The sequence below is a fragment of the Amia ocellicauda genome, chromosome 4 (assembly GCF_036373705.1).
Source record: "Amia ocellicauda isolate fAmiCal2 chromosome 4, fAmiCal2.hap1, whole genome shotgun sequence".
NCBI classification, from domain to species: domain Eukaryota; kingdom Metazoa; phylum Chordata; class Actinopteri; order Amiiformes; family Amiidae; genus Amia; species Amia ocellicauda.
In genome coordinates, this window is record NC_089853.1 from 25,740,004 (window position 1) to 25,760,581 (window position 20,578).

The 20,578-nt window shown below is 37.6% G+C and overlaps 1 protein-coding gene across 2 annotated transcripts in view; it reads left to right on the forward strand.

Annotated features, from left to right (window-relative positions):
* The window catches only part of celf6 (CUGBP Elav-like family member 6), a 111,391-nt gene that overhangs the window by 55,720 nt on the left and 35,093 nt on the right, over positions 1-20,578 (forward strand). For both annotated transcript variants that reach the window (XM_066701635.1, XM_066701636.1), the window contains exon 3: positions 18,936-18,984. In XM_066701635.1, the coding sequence (XP_066557732.1) occupies positions 18,936-18,984 (49 nt within the window). The remainder of the gene's footprint in view (positions 1-18,935; positions 18,985-20,578) is intronic.

Sequence of the window (20,578 nt, forward strand, 5' to 3'; positions counted from 1 at the left end):
GATTAGGAGCACTCCCTTTAAGAGAGTGCTCCTAATCTCAGCTCGTTACCTGTATAAAAGACACCTGGGAGCCAGAAATCTTGCTGATTGATAGGGGATCAAATATTTATTTCCCTCATTAACATGCAAATCAATTTATAACTTTTTTGAAATGCGTTTTTCTGGATTTTTTTGTTGTTATTTTGTCTCTCACTGTTAAAATACACCTACCATTAAAATTATAGACTGATCTTTGTCAGTGGGCAAACGTACAAAATCAGCAGGGGATCAAATACTTTTTTCCCTCACTGTATATATATATATATATATATATATATATATTCAATACCTTCAACAGCTTGGTATGTTATAGGAAATGTGTGAACAGATGAGATTTGGAGGGATGCACATCTGTAAGATAGAGATATGACACATAGGTCCCCATTGTAAAGATGGTCTTGTTATTTCTTAAAGGAAGTGAAGAGAACATGACAAAGACCCATTCATTAACATGGCCCTCCATGTTGTCTCCGTGAGGTGATTATCATTTTTGTGGTGAAAGAGGCTTGGTGTTTTAGGTTAATTCAAGGAACAGCAAATTCTAGAGTCACTGTTTACTGTTAAATTGCGCTTTAGCAGTGTATGCGCAGTTTTTGAACCTCAGAAAATATGGAATGAATTTTGCTGCACTGCAATAAGAATGAAATTTATCTTGGGAGATTTGTGTAATCCTTATCTCTCCATAAATATCTAGTGTTAACTGCAATGTTTTTCAAAAGGAACCAGTGACTAAGCCTTGCATTATTCATCCATATTGCATGTTGTTAGGCTAGGCTGTGAAAGCAGATACAAGGTCTGATTGACTATTAAGGGAACATATTACTAGAGGGAAAAAAAGAAAAGTACTTAAGCATAGCTGCTGTCTATCACTGACAGCAGACAAACAACATCAACATTACTGGACAAGGACACTTTATTTCAGCAGGTACGAGTTGATGAAGACAGGACCATTGATGAACATGCTGCAGACTGGAGATTATCTTATAAAGCTGTTTACTGTATCTAGAGCATCGTTGTCCCGGTGCACCTGTAAACATTATTTATATCTGTTTTTCCTCTCTCTGTAAAGTGAAATGTCTACTACTATGAATTTGTTGATCAATCTAAAAAAATTGAAAAAGGTAATTATTAAAGTTGGTATAGTAGGCTACAACTATTGTGTACTATGTATTGGGGAAATAGAAACTTTTTTTTTTGCTAATGAATGCCTCCTTCGAATGAATTCCCTCATATTCTTATACAGTGTGGTGTGTATACAAATACTATGTCTCCAATTAATATTTGTGCATAGTGTATTGTGAGCCTGTGGATGCACCCCATACACAGTACTGGACAATCTAGGCAAATTTAATTTTCTTCTATTATTTCATAAATGTTTGTGTATGACTTTAAAGAATAGAGTCATGATACTAGTTTTGGTCATGTTTACAAAGCATTCATCACTGCTCTGAGTTTCAACCAGCAGCCAGCTTTTATTTCCCAGGAGGGAACATCTACATTTTATAGCAGTGTTGTTATGCAATTTTTGGTTTTGTATGTTTGTTTTGCTTTTTAATTGTAAAATGTATTATACATTTTACAGAAAATATGAGCTCCTTTAGTTCAAGTCCTGCTGTTTCAAGCCAAAAAAAGTTTTTGTGTTGACTGCTGGCAGTTCTACCGCCTGACACTTTACTTATGAAACTGGGCAAGAACAGCAATGAATTGTGTAAATTGGTGGTGCAGATACAGGCTGGACAGAACACCACAATGCACAGCGGCCTTGATGCTGCTGGAACTGCAGTTCTCATGGTATTAATAACCCAAACATCCTGCCATTCACTGTCATATGGGTTTCATCTACTTAGTCTCTCTTGAGCTGATCTGCATTCATTCCTACAAAAGTTGATTAAGGAAATGAAAATCCATTCTGCAGATCTGGAAGCACACAATATTCCGGTTTGCTTCATGTGCAGGGATTTTTTAAACTTTAATGGTTTTCCAATTAGTCACAGATCAATAAAGCAACCCAGAAATATGTGGGAGCTATAGCAACGTAGAAATGTCTGTCTCTTTCTGTAACTTATTTTCTTATGTATAAAGGCACTTATTACTTTTTATCTATTCTACTTCCACCTACTGACAAATTGATTATTTTTCTTTTTGACTGCTGTTTCCCTGAAGGCATAAGTTTCTTACATACTCATGAAACTCACAGTGAAACCCATAGATTTATTCATTCAAAAGTAAAAAAACAAGTGGTTTTTCCAGAAAAAAAAGCACACTGAATTAAAGAGATAATAATAATAATAATAATACTCTCTTTAGTTCAGTATGAATTTTGGTTATTATAATTATTTTATTTTTATGATTATTATTATTGTTATTAATAACCGTTAGCCTAAATTTAAAAGATGGAAAATCTTTCCCAAAATAGAGAGGGCAGGTTTTGTCATGAAACATAATCCTTATATAAAAAAAGACAGAAAAGACAAAAGCCTGTAAGTGTTTAAACCAGATCTCATTTCCAGACTAAGTTGCTTTTAGTAATCTTCAGTAATATAACCATAAAATAATTGCAATTCGAGGATGACTGACTGCCATGCTATACAAAAGGGCTCGCATCCATAGCTCTTCTTTGCTTCCGTGACACGAGCAGGCTTAGTAATGCACTGTGTAAATGGCGTCTGGAGATAAATGGCAAATTGCATTCTGTTTCATGTGTAACAAATCTCTTGTAATAATATAATAATAGATGTATTATTCATTATGTTGCAATGATGGGAAAAAATCAAGGATTGCTGAATGAGTGTAAGAGAGAATGATTTTTTGTGTGCGCATTATTAAAAAACAAAAAGAAACCGCACGACATCTCATATTTTCAGGTGTTTCATGGTAGGACCTTTGTTATTTGATTTTAGAACGTGCTTATTAAACATTTTCCCTCAATAGGAACATATTTTATCTTTAGTAATACAGGGTAAAAAGGAGTTTATTAAGCCTTTAGTTTATGTAAGATGACAACCGAAATGTGGACCAGGCACTACCAATAAAAAACGCAGGATACATCTTTACTGTGTTTACCATTAAAATAATTTATGGAAAACACTGACAGCAAAGCCATTACCTGTTTAGATAAAGCAGGGCTTCTGGGAAACCACGAGTGGAATTAGACTCCCAAACCATAAAACATTGTCTTCTGCTCGAAGTGTGGGGCAGGGATTGAGCAAGTATAGTATATGGGAAGAGGACAAAAGGACCTTGAAATATAGCATCTTGAAACTTAAATGCACGTTTGTTTTCAGAAACTGTTCTTTGCCATTCTCCAAATGTAAGAGATTTCAGATGTAGCAAGCTGACAAGACATCGAAAGTGTATGGTGGCTGACCGTCCGAAGATTGGGTACAATGTAATGTCTGTGACATTCAGACAAAAGAACAGGAGAGATGCATCTGTTGGATACTTCCGTCTGCTCCGATTGCAGAATTTTGGCAAAACCATCTCTTTAATTATTTAATTGACAACATCATTATTTAAGTGGTCAGTTTTGAAAAGTGAAGCCATTCTGCTGGACAACTTACAAGCGAGAGATGTATATTTTTAAATAATCTCTTTATAGTTGTGATTGTTAAGGAGCTGATCTCTAAAGAGCAGAATAATAGGTGCCTACATTGGGAGACAGGTGCGTACCTGGGCAAATGCAGCACCAGAGCAAGCTATGGTCTAGATAACTAACCCAATCCCTGCAAAAAAGTGTCCTTGTAAACTGGTAATTTAGTCTTGCGCAGTAGTTGGCATTGAATTACTGTGGCAACACTGCGCTGTTATTTATATTTGTATAACAGAGATATATCGGTATATTGTGCAATCCTGCTTTTGTGGTTCAAATAATGAATGGCTGAATCATTTACATTTATTCTCGGTGTTAAGAGAGGAGAGATTTTTTTGTTTTGTTTTAATGTAGTAAGCTCCAACCTGAAACGTACTTCTCTGTCAGTACATTAATCTAAATGGACTGCTCTGAGCATATTGAGTAGGGTTTATGACATTGAGTGCTGCATCTATAGAATATCAAAACTGTTATACTTTTTTTATCAGCATGAGAGTCAAACTGGGAATGCGCTGAAACGTAAGAACTATTCAGGTAGGAGCTATGCACAGTAAAGTGTATGCATTTTCAAATCCGTAAAAACATATCTGTGGGGCTCAAATCGTTGCCTCAATGGATTTATTTATTTTTTTTAAAGCTATTGCCTTTATCCAAATTGACTTACAGGGGGGGTGATGATCCAAATCTAAAAGCATTATATAGAAGTATCTGTGTAAAAATGATGTGCAAGTCTTGTGTATCTGTAGTGTATACAGGAAGCAGTGCTCAACTTCATGAAAAAGCCACAGCCGATGGTCCTTCCTAAGTACACAGAGCAGAACAGCAACTGCCAATCAAAGGAGCCTTAGGCACTGCCACTGACTTGCGCTTGCATAAATTAGCATGTATTTGCATAAATCTGCCTGTTAAGCAGCTTCACTTGGCTCTCCCACTGAATGACATTTTCCCTCTTAGAGTGCTGATAAGAGCTGAAGGATTGAGGGGTTAACCTATTGTATGCCATATCCTTGGCATGGCAGTGCTGGAGCCATGCAGAACCCATTGTAGACCCTAGAAGGACCTTTGTTTAAAATTGTTTGGCTTTGTATGTTTTCATAAATTTATGACTTTATTTTGCTTTTATGTTTGCTTTCATGTGAATTACTGTGCAATCCTTTGAAGCTTCGTCATTCTTAGAACTAAACTGCATTCTGTGCCTTTAATCTGCCAGTTCTGCTGAAAAATTGAAGTATACAAGCTAGATCTTCATTGGGGTAGAATCTCTTACATTCATACAGTATTTGAGAGATTCAGTATTTGTTTTGTGTGTTTTTTTGGACAACTGTTCATTTACACTTGGCATCACTTTGGCGGTCTAAGATGAAGATTTTTGCCTGAGGTCAAATAGAGATTGAAGTCATCACAATTGTTCCATGGCCCGGAATTAATGGAGCATGGAGCATTTCCTGCAAATCAAAACACACCACCACCAACAACAAAAGAGTTCTTTGTTGCCATTTTGGATAGAAAACATGTGCATTTACAAGTGATCTTATTTAAGTTTTCCTTTTTTAGGTTGAAGTTACTTTTAATTGCCCTGCGTATACATCTCTGAGCCTTCTATCATAAAAGAGAAATACACGGCTTCTTCGGAAACCTCCAGGAATGAAAGAGTTAATGGGGAATTTTCTTCTGAAGCGTTTACCCAACATGGAGGCCATCTCTGCCACAGCCTGCAGGAATAAAAACAGACCCCTTGGCCTCAGTCTGAGTTTGGGGAGGCAGTAATTGGATAACCCCTGGTCTTCAGCTTCAGTAATCTCTGCTTGAAGCGAGCCAGGCACGCTTAATGAAAGTTTCCACGGCTTTATTTCTTTTTCGCGTTACAAGATGCCAGCCTGATAAATTATTAAAAGTGCACCTTCACCCAAAGATCAGGTCATGTTTACAGATTAGTTCTAGGCTTGTTGTACCATCCAGCTTACAGGTAGCACCACTCTATAGGTTAATGAAGCCAGATTTGAGCTTAGGGGCTGCATTTGGTTTGCATTTAAATTCCTTAGCAAACATTGCTCTTAGAATAAAAGTCGGTGTGCAGAGGTAAACTCTTAATTAGGCAGGGGTATGTCCCAAGGGGCCCTCCTGAGAAAAGCAGTTGAACTCGACAATATACAATTAATGAGTAACTTAGATGTATTGCTTTCTCTCTTTCCATTTTTTCTTTTCCTTTCAGGTTTAATTCAATTTCACTGATAAATCTCTGGTTTATGACTGACAATAAACCTGGACCATTTCCTTTGCTACAGGCATATGGGCAAAAACTTTAAATACAGCAAAGGCCGCTGGAGGTGCCAAGTAATTTTCTTTCTCTGAAAACACTGGCCTGAGCAACTGGGGAAGCCTTCTGTCACTGTTACCTCTCAGGCAAGCATAATCGCTGCAAAGGACTGTTAAACTTCAAATCACATTCCACTTCCTTGAGGTTGTTTGCTTTATTCTTTCTTCCATGGGGTTTTCATATGAGTCGAAGTTCTGTTGGCTAAGAAAGCATTTCAGATTCTACCACCTTTTTAGCTTGGCATTAAGCAGGGGAGGAAGCTTGTGCTGGCTGATATTGCCTACAAGGCGTTATTTACTATTCCCGAAGGGACGTATGTTTAAGATGGCAGTTGAAAAAGCATTGAATGACAAGTGTGACACACAAAACTGTAGGTTTATGCTGCTTAATTTATTTAAGCTTAATATTTTTTTACAAGCTCCAGGCTAATTGTAACTTACTAAGTTCAGTAAGTTCGCTAACTAACTAAATGAGCAACTGAATAGCAGCCTCTTGAGATATTACAAAATAAGTGCTATGTTTTTTACCTATTGCCCAGATAACCACATGATTTGTTGTTCAGCTCAATCTCAACAGATTCAGATTTCATCCATGAAAGAAATGCTTGTTGTCCATTAAATTGAAAGTGGATTACTAACATTGTTAAGTAACTGTGGTTCAATAAAACTGACCAACTAGTAACAATAAACTAACTCTTTTCACACACCCTCCAGTTGTGCGACAGGGGATGGAGGGTCATGTGATTGAATACATGTTGATGTGGTAAAGCACTCAAGAGGATTCCTAAAACAGTTTTTTGTGCGTTAAGCTCTGGAGTAGTTGGAGAATTGCATTAAGGAATTTCCTGAGTTACAACAACCATAGGCCCTGCTGTCACTGGGTATAAGGAAATAATACCTGAATTATAATGAAATGTTGATAATTTAATAGAAATCATAGCATTTCCTGTAGCTATTTGTTCTTTCCAGGCTGTATTCAGATCCTTAATCCATGTTTCGCTTAAGATATCGTTGGTTTTTTTTTTAATAATACTATCTATTTAATTAATAATAGCTGCTATCTAGAAAGCCACTAATGGATTTGGATAAAGCATAGGTAAATGATGGTGGTTGACTACTGTTGTTGATGAATGTAAACAAAACATTTAAAGATTACGTATGTATAATTAATGGAGGGCTAATGAGACTCAGTCAAAAGGGCTGTTGTCCTGGTGGGGTAGCCGCTCTGTGAATGTCACCAAGCCACCTCCAGAGGAGATGAATGACAGACAGCTGCAGACCACCTTATCACAGGCCCACACTCCCCGGGGATGAACCTTGAGCTCTAATTAACTGTCACCCCAGGTGCAAACAGTCACTACAGATTTCTGCTGGAGCACGCAGGCTTATTCAATTATTGAACACGTTTCCTGTTAACCCTTTCAGCACAATTCTATAATTGACAGATGTGTACTTCAAGAGTCTGGTTTTGGTCTCGGCTTGCATATAGAACATCAGGGATTAATCAAAGGACTCCATTTGTCAGCTATATTGCAAAATGACCACTTGTAGAAAAGTTTTTTTATGGTCTAAAGCACCATACCCTTCTTAACACTGTTTTATTAGTTTTTTATCATTGTAGTTTCAACAGACTCTCCCCAATTAAAACTATTCAGTCAATCCAAATTTAATGTTGGAATCCTGCCATGGAAGAGTAGAAAAATCTGATTATTCAATCATGTTGGTGTCTCAACTTACATATATAGTGGCTCTATGCCTTAAAATATATATTTGAAACTGTTGTGTTTATGACAATTGTTAATGTGCACTGAAGTGATTCCTCATGGTACTTAAGAAACCAGAACAAATCCATCAGTTTAGTGGAGTTTTAATTATTTATTTAAGTGTGAATTTATTTGAATTGAGGGGCAACTTTAGAAATGTGTCATGGTTGCCCTGCCAGGTGGTCATCCTTCCTGGGCGCTCTGAGAACCGAGGTTTTCAATATGCAGCTCTTTTTAATATGATACACTGGAGTGTGGTCCCTTTGATGATCCCTTTTTCTGGCATTACTAGTGTACCGGTTGGCACTATCTGTCCAACTGGATAAGAGCTACTTTGTATAGAGATGTATTTGTTCTTTTCCAGAAAGACTACCACTTCCCAAAAAGCCTATCACAGTTTAGTGACAGGTATAATGGTAGGGAGTATAGTTTACAACATTGTGTCAATATTGTACTATTATGGTTTGCCAATGCCCTAGACCAAAAGGCTTTACAATGGCAAAAAATGCATTCATTTGTATCCTTTCTTCTTTGTTTGCAAGTATTTTTAGCATTTTAGTAGTATTTAGCATGGGAAATAGTGATCAAGAGAGAATCAGATCTTTAGAATGTGTTTATGCTTTACAGAGAATCACACAGAACAGAGATAATTTGTTTTCTGTCTGTTGCATCAGAGAGGGCTTTTTCATTTTCATGATCCAGCCACACAGTTCACTCAATAATGGCTTAATCTGAAAATAAGTTCTGTCTGCCAAAGTTGGAGCAGTGGGAATGGTGCAGACAGGATTTCTATTCCCGTACAGGGAGCATTTAATTTTGTATGGGGGAGTGGGTATATTGTGCAAGGTAAGGTTTAATTAAGGCTGAGATAAGTAAGTACTGAGTTTTTGAAAGATTTTTTCCTTTTGTTCTATGAAATATCAGAAATATGTGTTTTTTCTTTTACTACTTTTTCTTTCTTTATATGAGTATATAGATCAAGTAAATCCATAATTAATTGTTATTGCATGATAGCTTGATAATGTTATTAATTACAATAAATCCTATTTTTGGCCAGAGGGGAACCATTGTTTGAGTCAACGTGGGAAATGTGAGCATATTTCTGTGACTTTTACTTGTGTCATTTTTGCTAAATTTAGACGTGTGCATTATCATGATTTTTATTTTATTATCATTCAGATTATGTACATCAGTTTAGCTGTTCTCATTCTGCATTTTGCTTTTGTTTGCCCTGAGATTGGGGGAAAGATGCACTTTATGCTTTCCTTGCCAAAGTGGGAGGTCTGTTTAGGCAAGTGTCTACTCTGACTCTGACTCTGAAATGTGCAGCTCTGGTGATTTCCTCTTCAATCCAGCATGTTTGATACTGATGTCACAGGATGAGTGATTCTCAGCAAATCCTGAAAGCTACCCAGCACTTCCCTACACAGCTTCTTCTCTACCTGTGCATTATATTTTTTCAGAAATGTGTGATCAAATGCACGATGTCACAGAAACATTAAACTTTCATACAGGATAGTGGAGAATTCTTTACATGTGTATTCCTGCAAATAGAAAACACAAAGTAACTGCAAGCATAATAAACATATCTTGTATTTATGAATGTGCAGATGTACTGGATCATAACTGTACAAATACAGTGATAAAATGTAATTTGAGAGGACATTCCATATAAAAGTGGAAAATATTTCACTTTCATCGGTATCCATTGCTGTATCTATAAAAATTAATGAATGGTGCTCATTTTGTGTAACACATCTTATTAATATATTGAAAGCTTCCCTGCAAAGCAGCATCAGCACCAATGTGATAAACATGCCCAGTCATTGTTTTATGCTGATTGTATTTGCATTCCTTTTTACTTTGTTGTCTTCGCCACACATATCTTCATTGTCTGTAGGATGCATGGAAGATTTCTATCTACAGTAATACTCAAATCTAGACAGCTCCAGACACTATTATATAAGGACTCAACTCCAAAGTATTCTGTGCTCCAGGTTTTGTATAGTCAGTGCAGTCTGTCTGTCTCTGTCTGTCATTATGATTTATAATCGAGCATTAGCCTGTCCTGTGCTTGACTTTGATAGTTTTAATTAGATTTTAATTCTAACCTTTTGCATGTGGATAAAACAGTGTGTAAAATCTTTGAGTTTGTGGCAGGTCAGTTGGAGGTGAGGTCAGTCATGTGGATTGGTGTGTTTTAATGCAACTGCGTGTTGTTTTTTCAGGGAGGGGGCTTTCTGATCAGCAGGATTTTTTTATTTTAATCTATTCACTGTTGGGATTTGTACCTTTTGTGTGTTACGGGCCTTTATTACACACTCAAAAGATGTTCCTGACACTCAGTGGCGTGAAAATGAACTGGTAGATGAGGCCGTTATTCCAGCCTGAAGGTCTCTGTATAGGCCACCACTACAGAAATGTGTGGGAGATCTACAATGAAGAGTATTACATACTGTGAAGGCCACTATATCCTTTCTATTTAACTGGGTGGTATGGATAGGTGTTGATTTATTTGATAGTCGAGAAACAATGTTTCATTGTTACCTGTTTTGTGCTAGATTGCAGCCTTTTGCTGTTAAAAAAATCTTAAGGTTGAAGGTAAGCTTTTCTTCGACTGTTTTTATATTCGGGGTGAAGTACAATAGTAAAAATAAATATCCTGCATAACTCATTAATTTCCTCATGGATCCAGACCAGCTGGCTATATTAAAAATCAGACATAATGGAAGAAGGGGGTGCTGACAGGTGATGTGATGCCAATTTTTAATGCGTTGGTTTCCTCCCAAACCAGATCGGTGTTTACATATTATAAATTAGTGCATCAGTTGGATATGTTTTAGAGGGTTTGGGCAATACAGGAGGTGGTGTGCTCAGTGATGGAGGAGTAGTTGTATTTGTATTATAATAATGCATTAACTTGCATTGTCGTTTATGTACTTAAAGGTGTGATACTAATGGAATGTGAAATGTCACGTCGTTTGTATTGTTAAGATTTTGAAAGAAGGGAGATTTTGAAATCTAAAAAAATCCATCCATCTATCTATCAATCCATCTATCTACCTACCTATCTGCACTTTATAAGGGTAAGTACGCAGCTCCTAAGAGAGATCGCATAGCTTCTGTTTCAGAGAATTGGCAGACGGGGGACTATAACATGCTCAACTCACAAATGTGCTCCTTTGATAGCAGTCTGAAATGGAGCAATCAGGCACCATGATTAAAGCAGGCTGCGCAGCATCAGCCCTTGTATGTGTCATCTCTATTAGCTACACTATGTTCTTGACGTTTTTGTGAGTAATCACTGCACACTATTTGTTTTAATGAGGTTTAATGCCAGCTTCTTGCCGTTTTTACTGTGAAATTAAAGCCTTTGATGTTCATTGAAAGATCAGGGCCAGATCCTTCTTTTGATTCCCAGTTCTTGAAAGGTACTGGAGAAATCTCACCAGAGACTGATGTACTTTGTGCCTCCATGGAACAGATACAGATGGGCGATTTCTGCCCATTTCAGACTGATGGTGCAGTACCTTGATTAGCTTGTCCCGGTTATTGGATGATGCAGAAAGGCAGGTCAGTGACGGCAGCCTTCAAATCATTATACAGATCTTCTCTCAGAAGCTTGAATTGCACCGCGTATTTGCGACTATAAAATCGGTCATCATATGTATTTTGCTAAGCATGAGCACTCTTTACATTAGTTGACATGCATTGGCAAATCCGCAGAGGTATGGCATGTGACAGTATTAATATTATTAATAGGTGGTGAAGAGATGTCAGTGAATTCAGGTTGTGATATTTGAGTGGTTATATGTCCTTATTGTTCCTTCTGGATTATCCTGTTATGGAGCAAGTTAGCCACAGACATGCTTAGACCTTCAAAGAATGATCTCTGATTGATTTAATCAAGAATCATGAATCTCCATAATGTGAGTCTGTGCTTTGTCCCTCTGGAATGATAGTTTCCAGGCTAGGATACTCCAGTGGCTGTCACTTACAAGAGATATTCCGCCTCGGGCAAGTGTGAAATTTGTGAATTGGCAGTTACGTTTGGGGAAATGTCAAACAGTTTGATTTATTTTAAGTTCGATTTTTTCTTCCTTTTGTGTCTATGTATAAAAACAGGTGTGACGTACAATATAATGCTTTGGGGTATCTGAATACCATTTATCCTTTAATTGTATTATTATTATATATAATTTTCTCAATTATCCAATGATTAGCTCAATCCCTTCACGAGTATACCCTATTAAACATCACCAGAGCCTAACCCTAAACATACATGACTATATAAATATACAAGTTTTTGTTAAGCAGTCCAAAAATAGTATGTGTGAATGATATACATTTGCCTACTGGTGGGAGTGGTGTGCAAACTTTATTTTCTGATTTCACTTGATGAATCTGGGCTCTGGTTTCTACCTGCGTCCTTTTTTTTTTTTTTTTTTTCATAGAGATGTAGCCTGGAAACAGACTTGGCACCCTTATGCCAAACCAACGATGCCTTTGGGGTTCTGCTGGAATTAGCACTTTGGAGAATGAGGATCATAAAGCTCCCTGTCACTTTGACTAATTTGTTAGTCTCGTCTCTCTCAGTGTCGGCTCTCCCCGCTCCAGAAAAAGTGCCCATAAACTTAATGTAGTGCGGCGGCCACACGCTGCGGTGATCTATATGGTGATCTATCCACAGCTGGGAAAAACAGGGGTTTTATGAACCAGGAGATAACATGACGGCAAAATTTCTCAAACGCCTCTGTCCGAGTTTCTTCAGCCTTCCCTGCCTTACATGGGGGAGGGGCGACTGGTAAAAATAGAAAACTGCTTCAGTGTTCTGAATGTGTTGAATTTTCCTTCCTTGTTTGGCAAGAATTTATAAGGACAGATGTCTGGAGTTTTGATTAAAAAAATGCTGAAAATTGTCTGTCAATCCTAATGGGTCCTATTTCTTCCCACTCAAAAGGTGGCAGTCATGATTCTTGTTAATCCATTGTAGCTTGTAATTGGCGGTCTGTGGTTTTGGCACTCCTTTAATTTAATGTGAAGCAGTAATACAAGCATGCTATGTCTCTAGTTACATTCACATATAAGTCCTTCTTTGTTTTCAGTGTCATTTATGTTTCTGGTAATGGAGTTTGTTTAACTTTTGTCAGTCAGTCATGAACTTGGCCAACTGATGACAAATCTAAGCACTATGATTTTGCTGATTATTATTGCTATGTAGTTTCTCACTGGTCGGATTATAGTCTCTTTCACATATGATGAGATGAACAAGAATAAAAAAATGTTTCCTTTTAATCTTCTGTCAGGAGCACTTCAGAAAAGAGAGAAGAAAATTAATTCTCCACTAGTATTTATGAATTTTGATTTAAAACAGGTTAAAGCTCAAAATTACCCAAGTGGAACTCCCTTATATGAATTGTATAACTTAGATAAGAATAATAGGAATTTCCAAATTCCATGTATCAGCAAGTATTATTATTTCTAATATGAATACAAGTCTATGTAAGAATGATATGCATGCGTGAATGTATTTGTGCAAGGGAGAATAACTGAATGTGTGTTAAATATGTGCCTAATGCTACATATCATTCTTATTTCTGAATTTAATTTAATTTCTTCTTTTGTAATAGTTTGTGGTGGAATTCCATGAAGATCAAGGCAAGCAGGCAGTGGGAAAACACTGTCCTCATGTTTCTTGGCAATGTAACAACACAGTAATAAAAACAGGTTTCAGCTTCACAGTGATGACTCCAAAATGTCATTATATATATATATATATATATATATATATATATATATATAATAGACTGGCACTGGGCTTTCAGAGAATGTACAGGTGTGTACCACATAATCAACCCTCATTCTTTCAAATATGTGTAATGTGAATATTTCGGTCAGGTGTCAGGTTTGTCAAAATTCAGTACCACATAATTCGAACCTGAAAACAAATACTTCTATATTACATTGTCTTATTGTTGTGGTTGGTCCTTACATTGCTGCTGATTGTCAAAATGTTTCTAGCACTTCTTCTGTTTGTTGCTTTAAGTGGAGAGACTAATTTTAGAACAGCTGGCCTTCTGGAACTAAAATGGACTGAAATTTAAGTACATTATACTGAGATTATTTTACCATGTTAATCACTCAAGCTTCTTGGAAAGTATTCCTGTAATTATTTAGTTCTTTCTGAAAACATTCAAGGGTTTTCTAACTGAAGAACGGGGGGGCAGAGTCCTTAGAGAGATCTTTCTGATTCTATTAAAATGCTCAACATTGTTTAAGGAATAAAACAGTGTTATAAGCCTTTTTAACTCACTAAACATAACCTTTGAAATAGAACAGTTACCGACCTTTACAATTGTAAACGGCTTATTTTGGCCAAATTAGAAAAATTAGCGGATCCCCAGTAAATATGATTGAGAATTCCTTTCTTAAAATGTTTCTAAACACTAGCAGGCCTTGTCATAGTTTTGTGAAGATGTAGGCCTATATGATACAAGTTCTCTGAAATCCTCTGAGAGTCTGTGTTGCTCACATGAGGGCAGAGAATGGATTCCACACATTTTTACTCTCCAGTGGAACTTGGAGATGAGTCAAATGATATTAAGTGTCTTTAATTGTTGCCTGGTTTGAGTACTTTTTAAAATGAGAATAAAGTCTGGCACTTAGACTTTCTACCATTTACATATTATTTATATTTAATTAAAAATTAAAAAAAAAAAAAAATCTCCACCAATAGAGAATACATTTCAGTTTTTGTATTTTCAATAGGAACTGTGTGCATAATCTCAAAGCACTTTACAAAGTGAGATTAGAACTGGGGACAATTTCTGTACTTTGATTTGGTGGTGTTTTGCAATTTTAAATCTCTTAGCAGACGCCCTTAGCCAGGGCGACTTACAATTGTTACATTATATCACATTATTTTTACATACAATTACCCATTTATACAGCTGTGTTTTAACTGGAGCAATCTAGGTAAAGTACCTCAATAAAAGGTACACCAGCAGCCCAGAGCCCTGACTGCTACTCCACAATGCTGAGAAATTGTCTGTTTCCTAACCGGTGTGCAATGCATTGAGTTCATTGCATTTCCACAATGCGAGTCCTGTCTCAATAACACATTGTATCAATAGGTAACCTACCACACTTCAGACACAAACATGAACCCCAATCCTAATCAGCATAAAAATTTCAAGCTAGGCACATACAAATCTACACCTGACTCCTGCACTGTCAAAAGGAGAGACCCTATACTGTAAACCAGTTTACTATACAAGTACACTACTAATTAAAACTTTAACTATCAGTTTTTAAATTTAATACTTTAATACTTTTAATAAATACTTTAATGATCAGGTAAAGAGCAGAGAAATTGCTGTAGACCTGCAGCAATTTACATGTAATAAAAGGACTGAATGTGTTGATAGTGAGAGTTTTTAAAATTATTTTTCTCCACATAATTTCTTCACTTTTTTCCCCAAAGCATCCAGCTAAAAGAAAACCCAACTGAGAACATCTCTGCCAACATATAAGCTATTCCAGCCTTTACAATTTAACTGTACATGTTGAGGAATATATATATATAATTTTTTTTTTTTTCAAATGTCCAGTGTTGAACTTGTCTTGTTGCATTGCCCTTCAGCATTATCAATTCCTGGTGTTAGAAGTACTAGGCTGGTTGAGAAATGTAAAGGTTTTCCTTTTCTTTTTTTTGTCTAGTGACCAGAGTGAAGGTGTATTTATCATAAAAGAATGAAAAATATAGATCGGCCTCCAGAGATTAAAAAAAAAATAGTGAATTGAATGTAGAAACAACAGCTGCTGTGCCTAGCTGACAGGTCAGTCCACATCTTCGATTGTGAATTCCCTGGCACGACTGTGCAAGCTGCCAATTTGTCAAAATTGATCATCCCATTAAGAAGATACGGCGGGAAGCATATTGGCTTCAGGAAGCAGAGACGGAGAGAGAGAGAGGTTGTTTGGAAGACTTTCCTACTCCTGTTTCTCTGCATCTGCAGGGCAGCAAAGCACTGTAAAATGCACATTTCAATTTTAGTATATATATGTGTGTGTGTGTGTGCGGGGATGTGTGTGAGAGGTGTGTGTGTGTGTGTAATACCCACCTGATGGAGGAAATGTCACCAGTCCCTGTCAATCTCCGCACATCTTCTAACCTGAGGGGAGATGGCTCTGCCGTTCTAGGCTCTGATAAATTCATATAATTAACTTTTCCTTGATCCCACAGCTAATCTTTTGCACGGTAATAAGGGATTAAAATGTCACTTGATCCACCCGCTGTTACTGAGCCCCGAGCCAGTCTCTGTGTGGCTTCTTCTGCGTGCAGATTGGAAGACTCCCATAACCACCACTGACTAGAAAAATCTAGCTAGGGGTCTAGTGGTGAGAAGTTTTCATTATATGTCAAGTGCTCAGGTGTTAGAAAGACGGCCAAGTGTGGTTTAGTGTTGGGTCACAGACGGGGTAAATCATTACAGATTTCCTTTGAGAAGATTTTCAAACATTAGTAGGTTTGCAGTTGTGTATCCAGACAGCCTTTTCAGAACAACAGTGTTAATGATCATTATTGTCAGAATAATTCAATACCTTGCACAACACTTCATTACATGTAGCGTCTTTTCCCCTGTCCTTCAAATGAATAAGTTATTTGAAACGTCACCATCTGCGTAAATGTACATGGTATGATTTGTATGCAATACGTTTTATGAGCTCTGGACTCTGGATTTTATTAGCTCTGGATTCAGGCTGTTTGTCATGCATACTGTAAAGTACATGGTGTGCATATATATATGTTATCGCTCGTCATTAAACGCCCTACAAAAATGAAAATGCATTCCAAGTACACTTGATAAAGCCAGAAAGGCTCTTTAACTTTAGAGAAGAAGAAACCGCAAATGTGTTCCCAAGTACAGTGATGAAGAGTGTGCGAGTTGAGATGGGAATCGGTCGGGCAAGGCGTTTTCCAGCTAGCAGCTGTGTAAGTCAATGAAGTTCATCCGAGAAACAGTTGCAAAGAAAGACAGAGGGAAGAAAAGAATATGTTTAAAACCCATTTAATGATTCCACTTTTTTGATGTAACCTCAGAGAACAAAAAATGTGCCAATTCACTGGATAATGGCCCATAAACCAACAGGCTGGCTGCTCTGGAGCTGCCCTCTCCATGGTTGCCAGGCAACTTCCAGTGTATTAACCGCTGCCTAATGACTCCTGTTGAAATGTTGCCTTGGAGGCCACTAATGGCCTGCCGCTCCAGTCTTGTGCTGGAACGCTATTAATTAGAGAGCCAGAGAGCTGACTGCCGCGTGAACTGGGACAAATCTGTGACCTCCTCTTGCCCCCCTCTCACACTCGGACCTCTCCACTGGTTGAACTGGAGTGCCCTACGGCTGGGCTAATGGGGTCCGGGAACAGGCCGTGAGAGGTTTGCCAGTGTTTGTTTGGTGTGTGAGCCGTGTAAGGGTGCCACATAGTATATACCTAACTGCAGGTTTGATACGAAAGCAGTACCATTTTCAATCTACAGTTGAAACCGTTTAATATCACTTTAATCGAACCGAGCAGAAACCATGACAATAAGTGTAATTCGAATAAGAGCCAAAGCAGCTTTAATAAAACCTTTCTTCAGGTTTTCATGTGCAAAACTCCAGGATCTACCACATGCACTTTCTGGCATTCACTTTTTGTACACTTGTTTGATTTGATTTAGTTTCCCTCAAGTCCAGTTAGATCCAGGTTCACAGCTGACAAAAAAATAATAATATTGATTTTAGCAAGTTACAGTTGCACAAAAAATGTTGTGTTTCGTTTTTGTGGTTATTTGTTTTTTATGTCTCTTCCCTTTTTGTTTATCAGATCCATACTGACCAGAGTAATATGAAAACATTTTTTAAACCAAATTAGATGCATACAAATACAACATTCTCTACAATGCGCTGATATGTGTAAAGTGAGGGCGTTCTGTTCCTTCAAGGCTTTAAAAATCTCTGTCACTCTGCCAAATCGAGTGTTTGTATACAAGTGTCAGACCAGATCAGGACCTTGATGTGAATGTGTGTGAGTATGTGTCTCACCACGTAACATTTTCTCTGTCTCTGTGTCAGAGTATCTTTGCCACTGTGAGTAACACTGTATGTGCGCGTTTCTATATGTGTCTGTCTTAAATCTATATTTAGCCATGGTCTCATCTGTTGTCAGTTGCTGGTGGGCTCTGTGGGCAAGGGGTTGTGGTCTTCCAGCATGGCTCTGACAGATTTGTGTTGGCATAGGAGAGCTCAGCACTGCAGGGTGACGGACACCAGGCACAATGACACACTGCCACAGTAGGACAGTAGGGCTGTTGAGCTTCCCTTCATCCCCCTGTTGTCTTGCAGCGGGGTGAATGTCCCCACCTTCAGCTCTGAGAGACTATGCACATTGTCAGGACACACAAAGGTTGCAGAAAACCCAACGCACATTCCTAATATCATGCTATTGTATATATTTACATATATGGATATATGTGCCTCCAGGACATTGCCACTGAAGCATACTAGTCCATTAATAGGCAGACATATTTTGAAAGGTTGTTAATTGGTATTGACACTTTTCTTATTAAAATGGAAATATATTTAAACTATATATATATATATATATATATATATATATATATATATATAAACTATATTTTATTCAAATGTACTAAGCAGATCCTTGTGATATATATGTTTTCAGTTGTTTCAAATGCCTTTTTCCTGTCTAGCCAAATATTTATGTAGAGTATTGTACTAGCCTCCTTCATTGTTATACATTTTGAGGCAAACCTGTCAAAAGGATAATATATAAAGGGTTGTCACCTGTTTTTTAACAGCTGTATTTTCAGTGGGGGGTTATTTATTTCACATCTCGGCACCATCTTTCATCATTTTTCATCACATCATCAATATCTTCAGTATCTACATGCACTTCCTTGTGCATTATGGGAAAATAATGTCCACTGCTCACACGAAAGCAATATATTTCATATTATTTCATCTGCATGTGGCAGTCAGGAACACAAAAGAAATAGGAAGCCTTGTGGGAGCTTCCAGTGCAAAATTGTGTATGCTCTGTACCTTATAACACACAACACAGTTTACTCTGTGTTTGTGCCTATGGCAGTACAATGTTCGACCTCTGTTTTCCATGTGAAAGCGTCAATAATGATCAGTGTCATCTCTTCTTCTTTCCTCAGATGAACCGGCCGATCCAGGTGAAACCAGCAGATAGTGAAGGGCGAGGAGGTAATTAGCCTTTTTGAGTTCTCTTTATGATCTATTTTTTAAATATCCTTTAAATTGCATGCATAAATAAGTATTGTTCAGGTCTTTTGTGCCTTTCACATGTATTTCTGCAGGCCTCAGTTCAAGTTTGTATCTAATGAGAAAGGAAAGAAGTTAGTCTGTCTCAGTTCAGTTTCCACAAAACAAACACATGGTGTTTGTGTGTGTGTGAGTGTGGAGGTGGGAGGGCAGTTTTGTTGAAAGGGCAAGGATTGATTCATTGTTTGATTGATTGATTGAAGAACAAACCCCACCCCACCCTACACCCTCCTTTATTCTAATTGTATTGCTTAAGCAGACATGCATTGCTGTGTAAGCAAGCATTTGACCATGATAGTGTGAGTTCCCAGTATAGGGAAGACCTCAGGTTCCACTATTACCTTCCACACAATCTCTTATAGGCACGTTTAAATTAACAATAGACTTTGTCATTCTACATTTGTGGACAGAAATAAACCTCAGGGTTAGTAAGAAACTACAAAGATACAAATGTGAGTGACAATATTGACATGCTAACTATTTTGTTTTCATGTAATTGATGTCACTCCTTTATCTCCTACTATACCTCTGAAATATGTAGCTTGCAGCTTCCAAAAGCTTATATGTGGCCATATGTTGGTTTAAAAAAAGGTCTTTAAATATTATACACATTTCAATGAGACAAAGATCCGTCTTGAGCCTGAGGACTCCGGAGGTTTTTATTGACACAGAAGCTGTCCTTTCTTGCCCCCTTTCTCTCCTCGTAAAGAGGCCTGATTGTGATTTACACGGCAAGGTTAGGATTTGGCAGCTGATTTCCTCACCACACAAATCCCATTTAGATCCTATTTTTGTCACAGCGCCACTTTAATTAATGGCCATCTAAAAACAGGCAAAGTCTGACCGACAAGGCTTGGGCTGGAGCCAGTCTGCATTTTACAGAGATAAATTGGACATTGGGTTTAAGAGAGAAGGATGGATGGGCCCTGCTATCAATTACTACTTTTTTTTCAGGAGAGAGAAATAGGAGGGGGGGAAACACAAACTGCATTCAGCTTGAAGCGGGTCTTGGGTCTTACTGTCTGTGCATGACAGACTGATGTTGAGGGCTGTGAGGAAGGGGCAGGAGACTGAACTATATAACAGCACAGACAAGACTGCCCAGACATGTGCAAATATTGTACAGAGAAAAACAACATTTCCAGAAGAAAATTCATTATTTGACACAAGATATAACATCTTGTTTTCCTTTACATTTTCCACAACCAGATCATAGGGCCTTATTAACTAAGAAACAATGTGAAAAAACATCTGTGGTAGATGTACTGTGAGCAATACAGTGTAATACCTAAAAGAGTATTTAATTTCTTGCCTCTGGTCTTTCCTATTACAAGTTCTGTGTGACATTATCTGGTATTTCCATGGCTGCCAAAAAGTATCTACTAAAAAGCAATATTTACAGCTGAATGAGCTGCGCTGGGGAAGTGAATCAGTGGTGCACCGGCTCATTGCAGATATGTGCACGGTACTGTTTTACTTCCCTTCTCCACTCCTTCCCTCAGCTTGATCAAGTCCA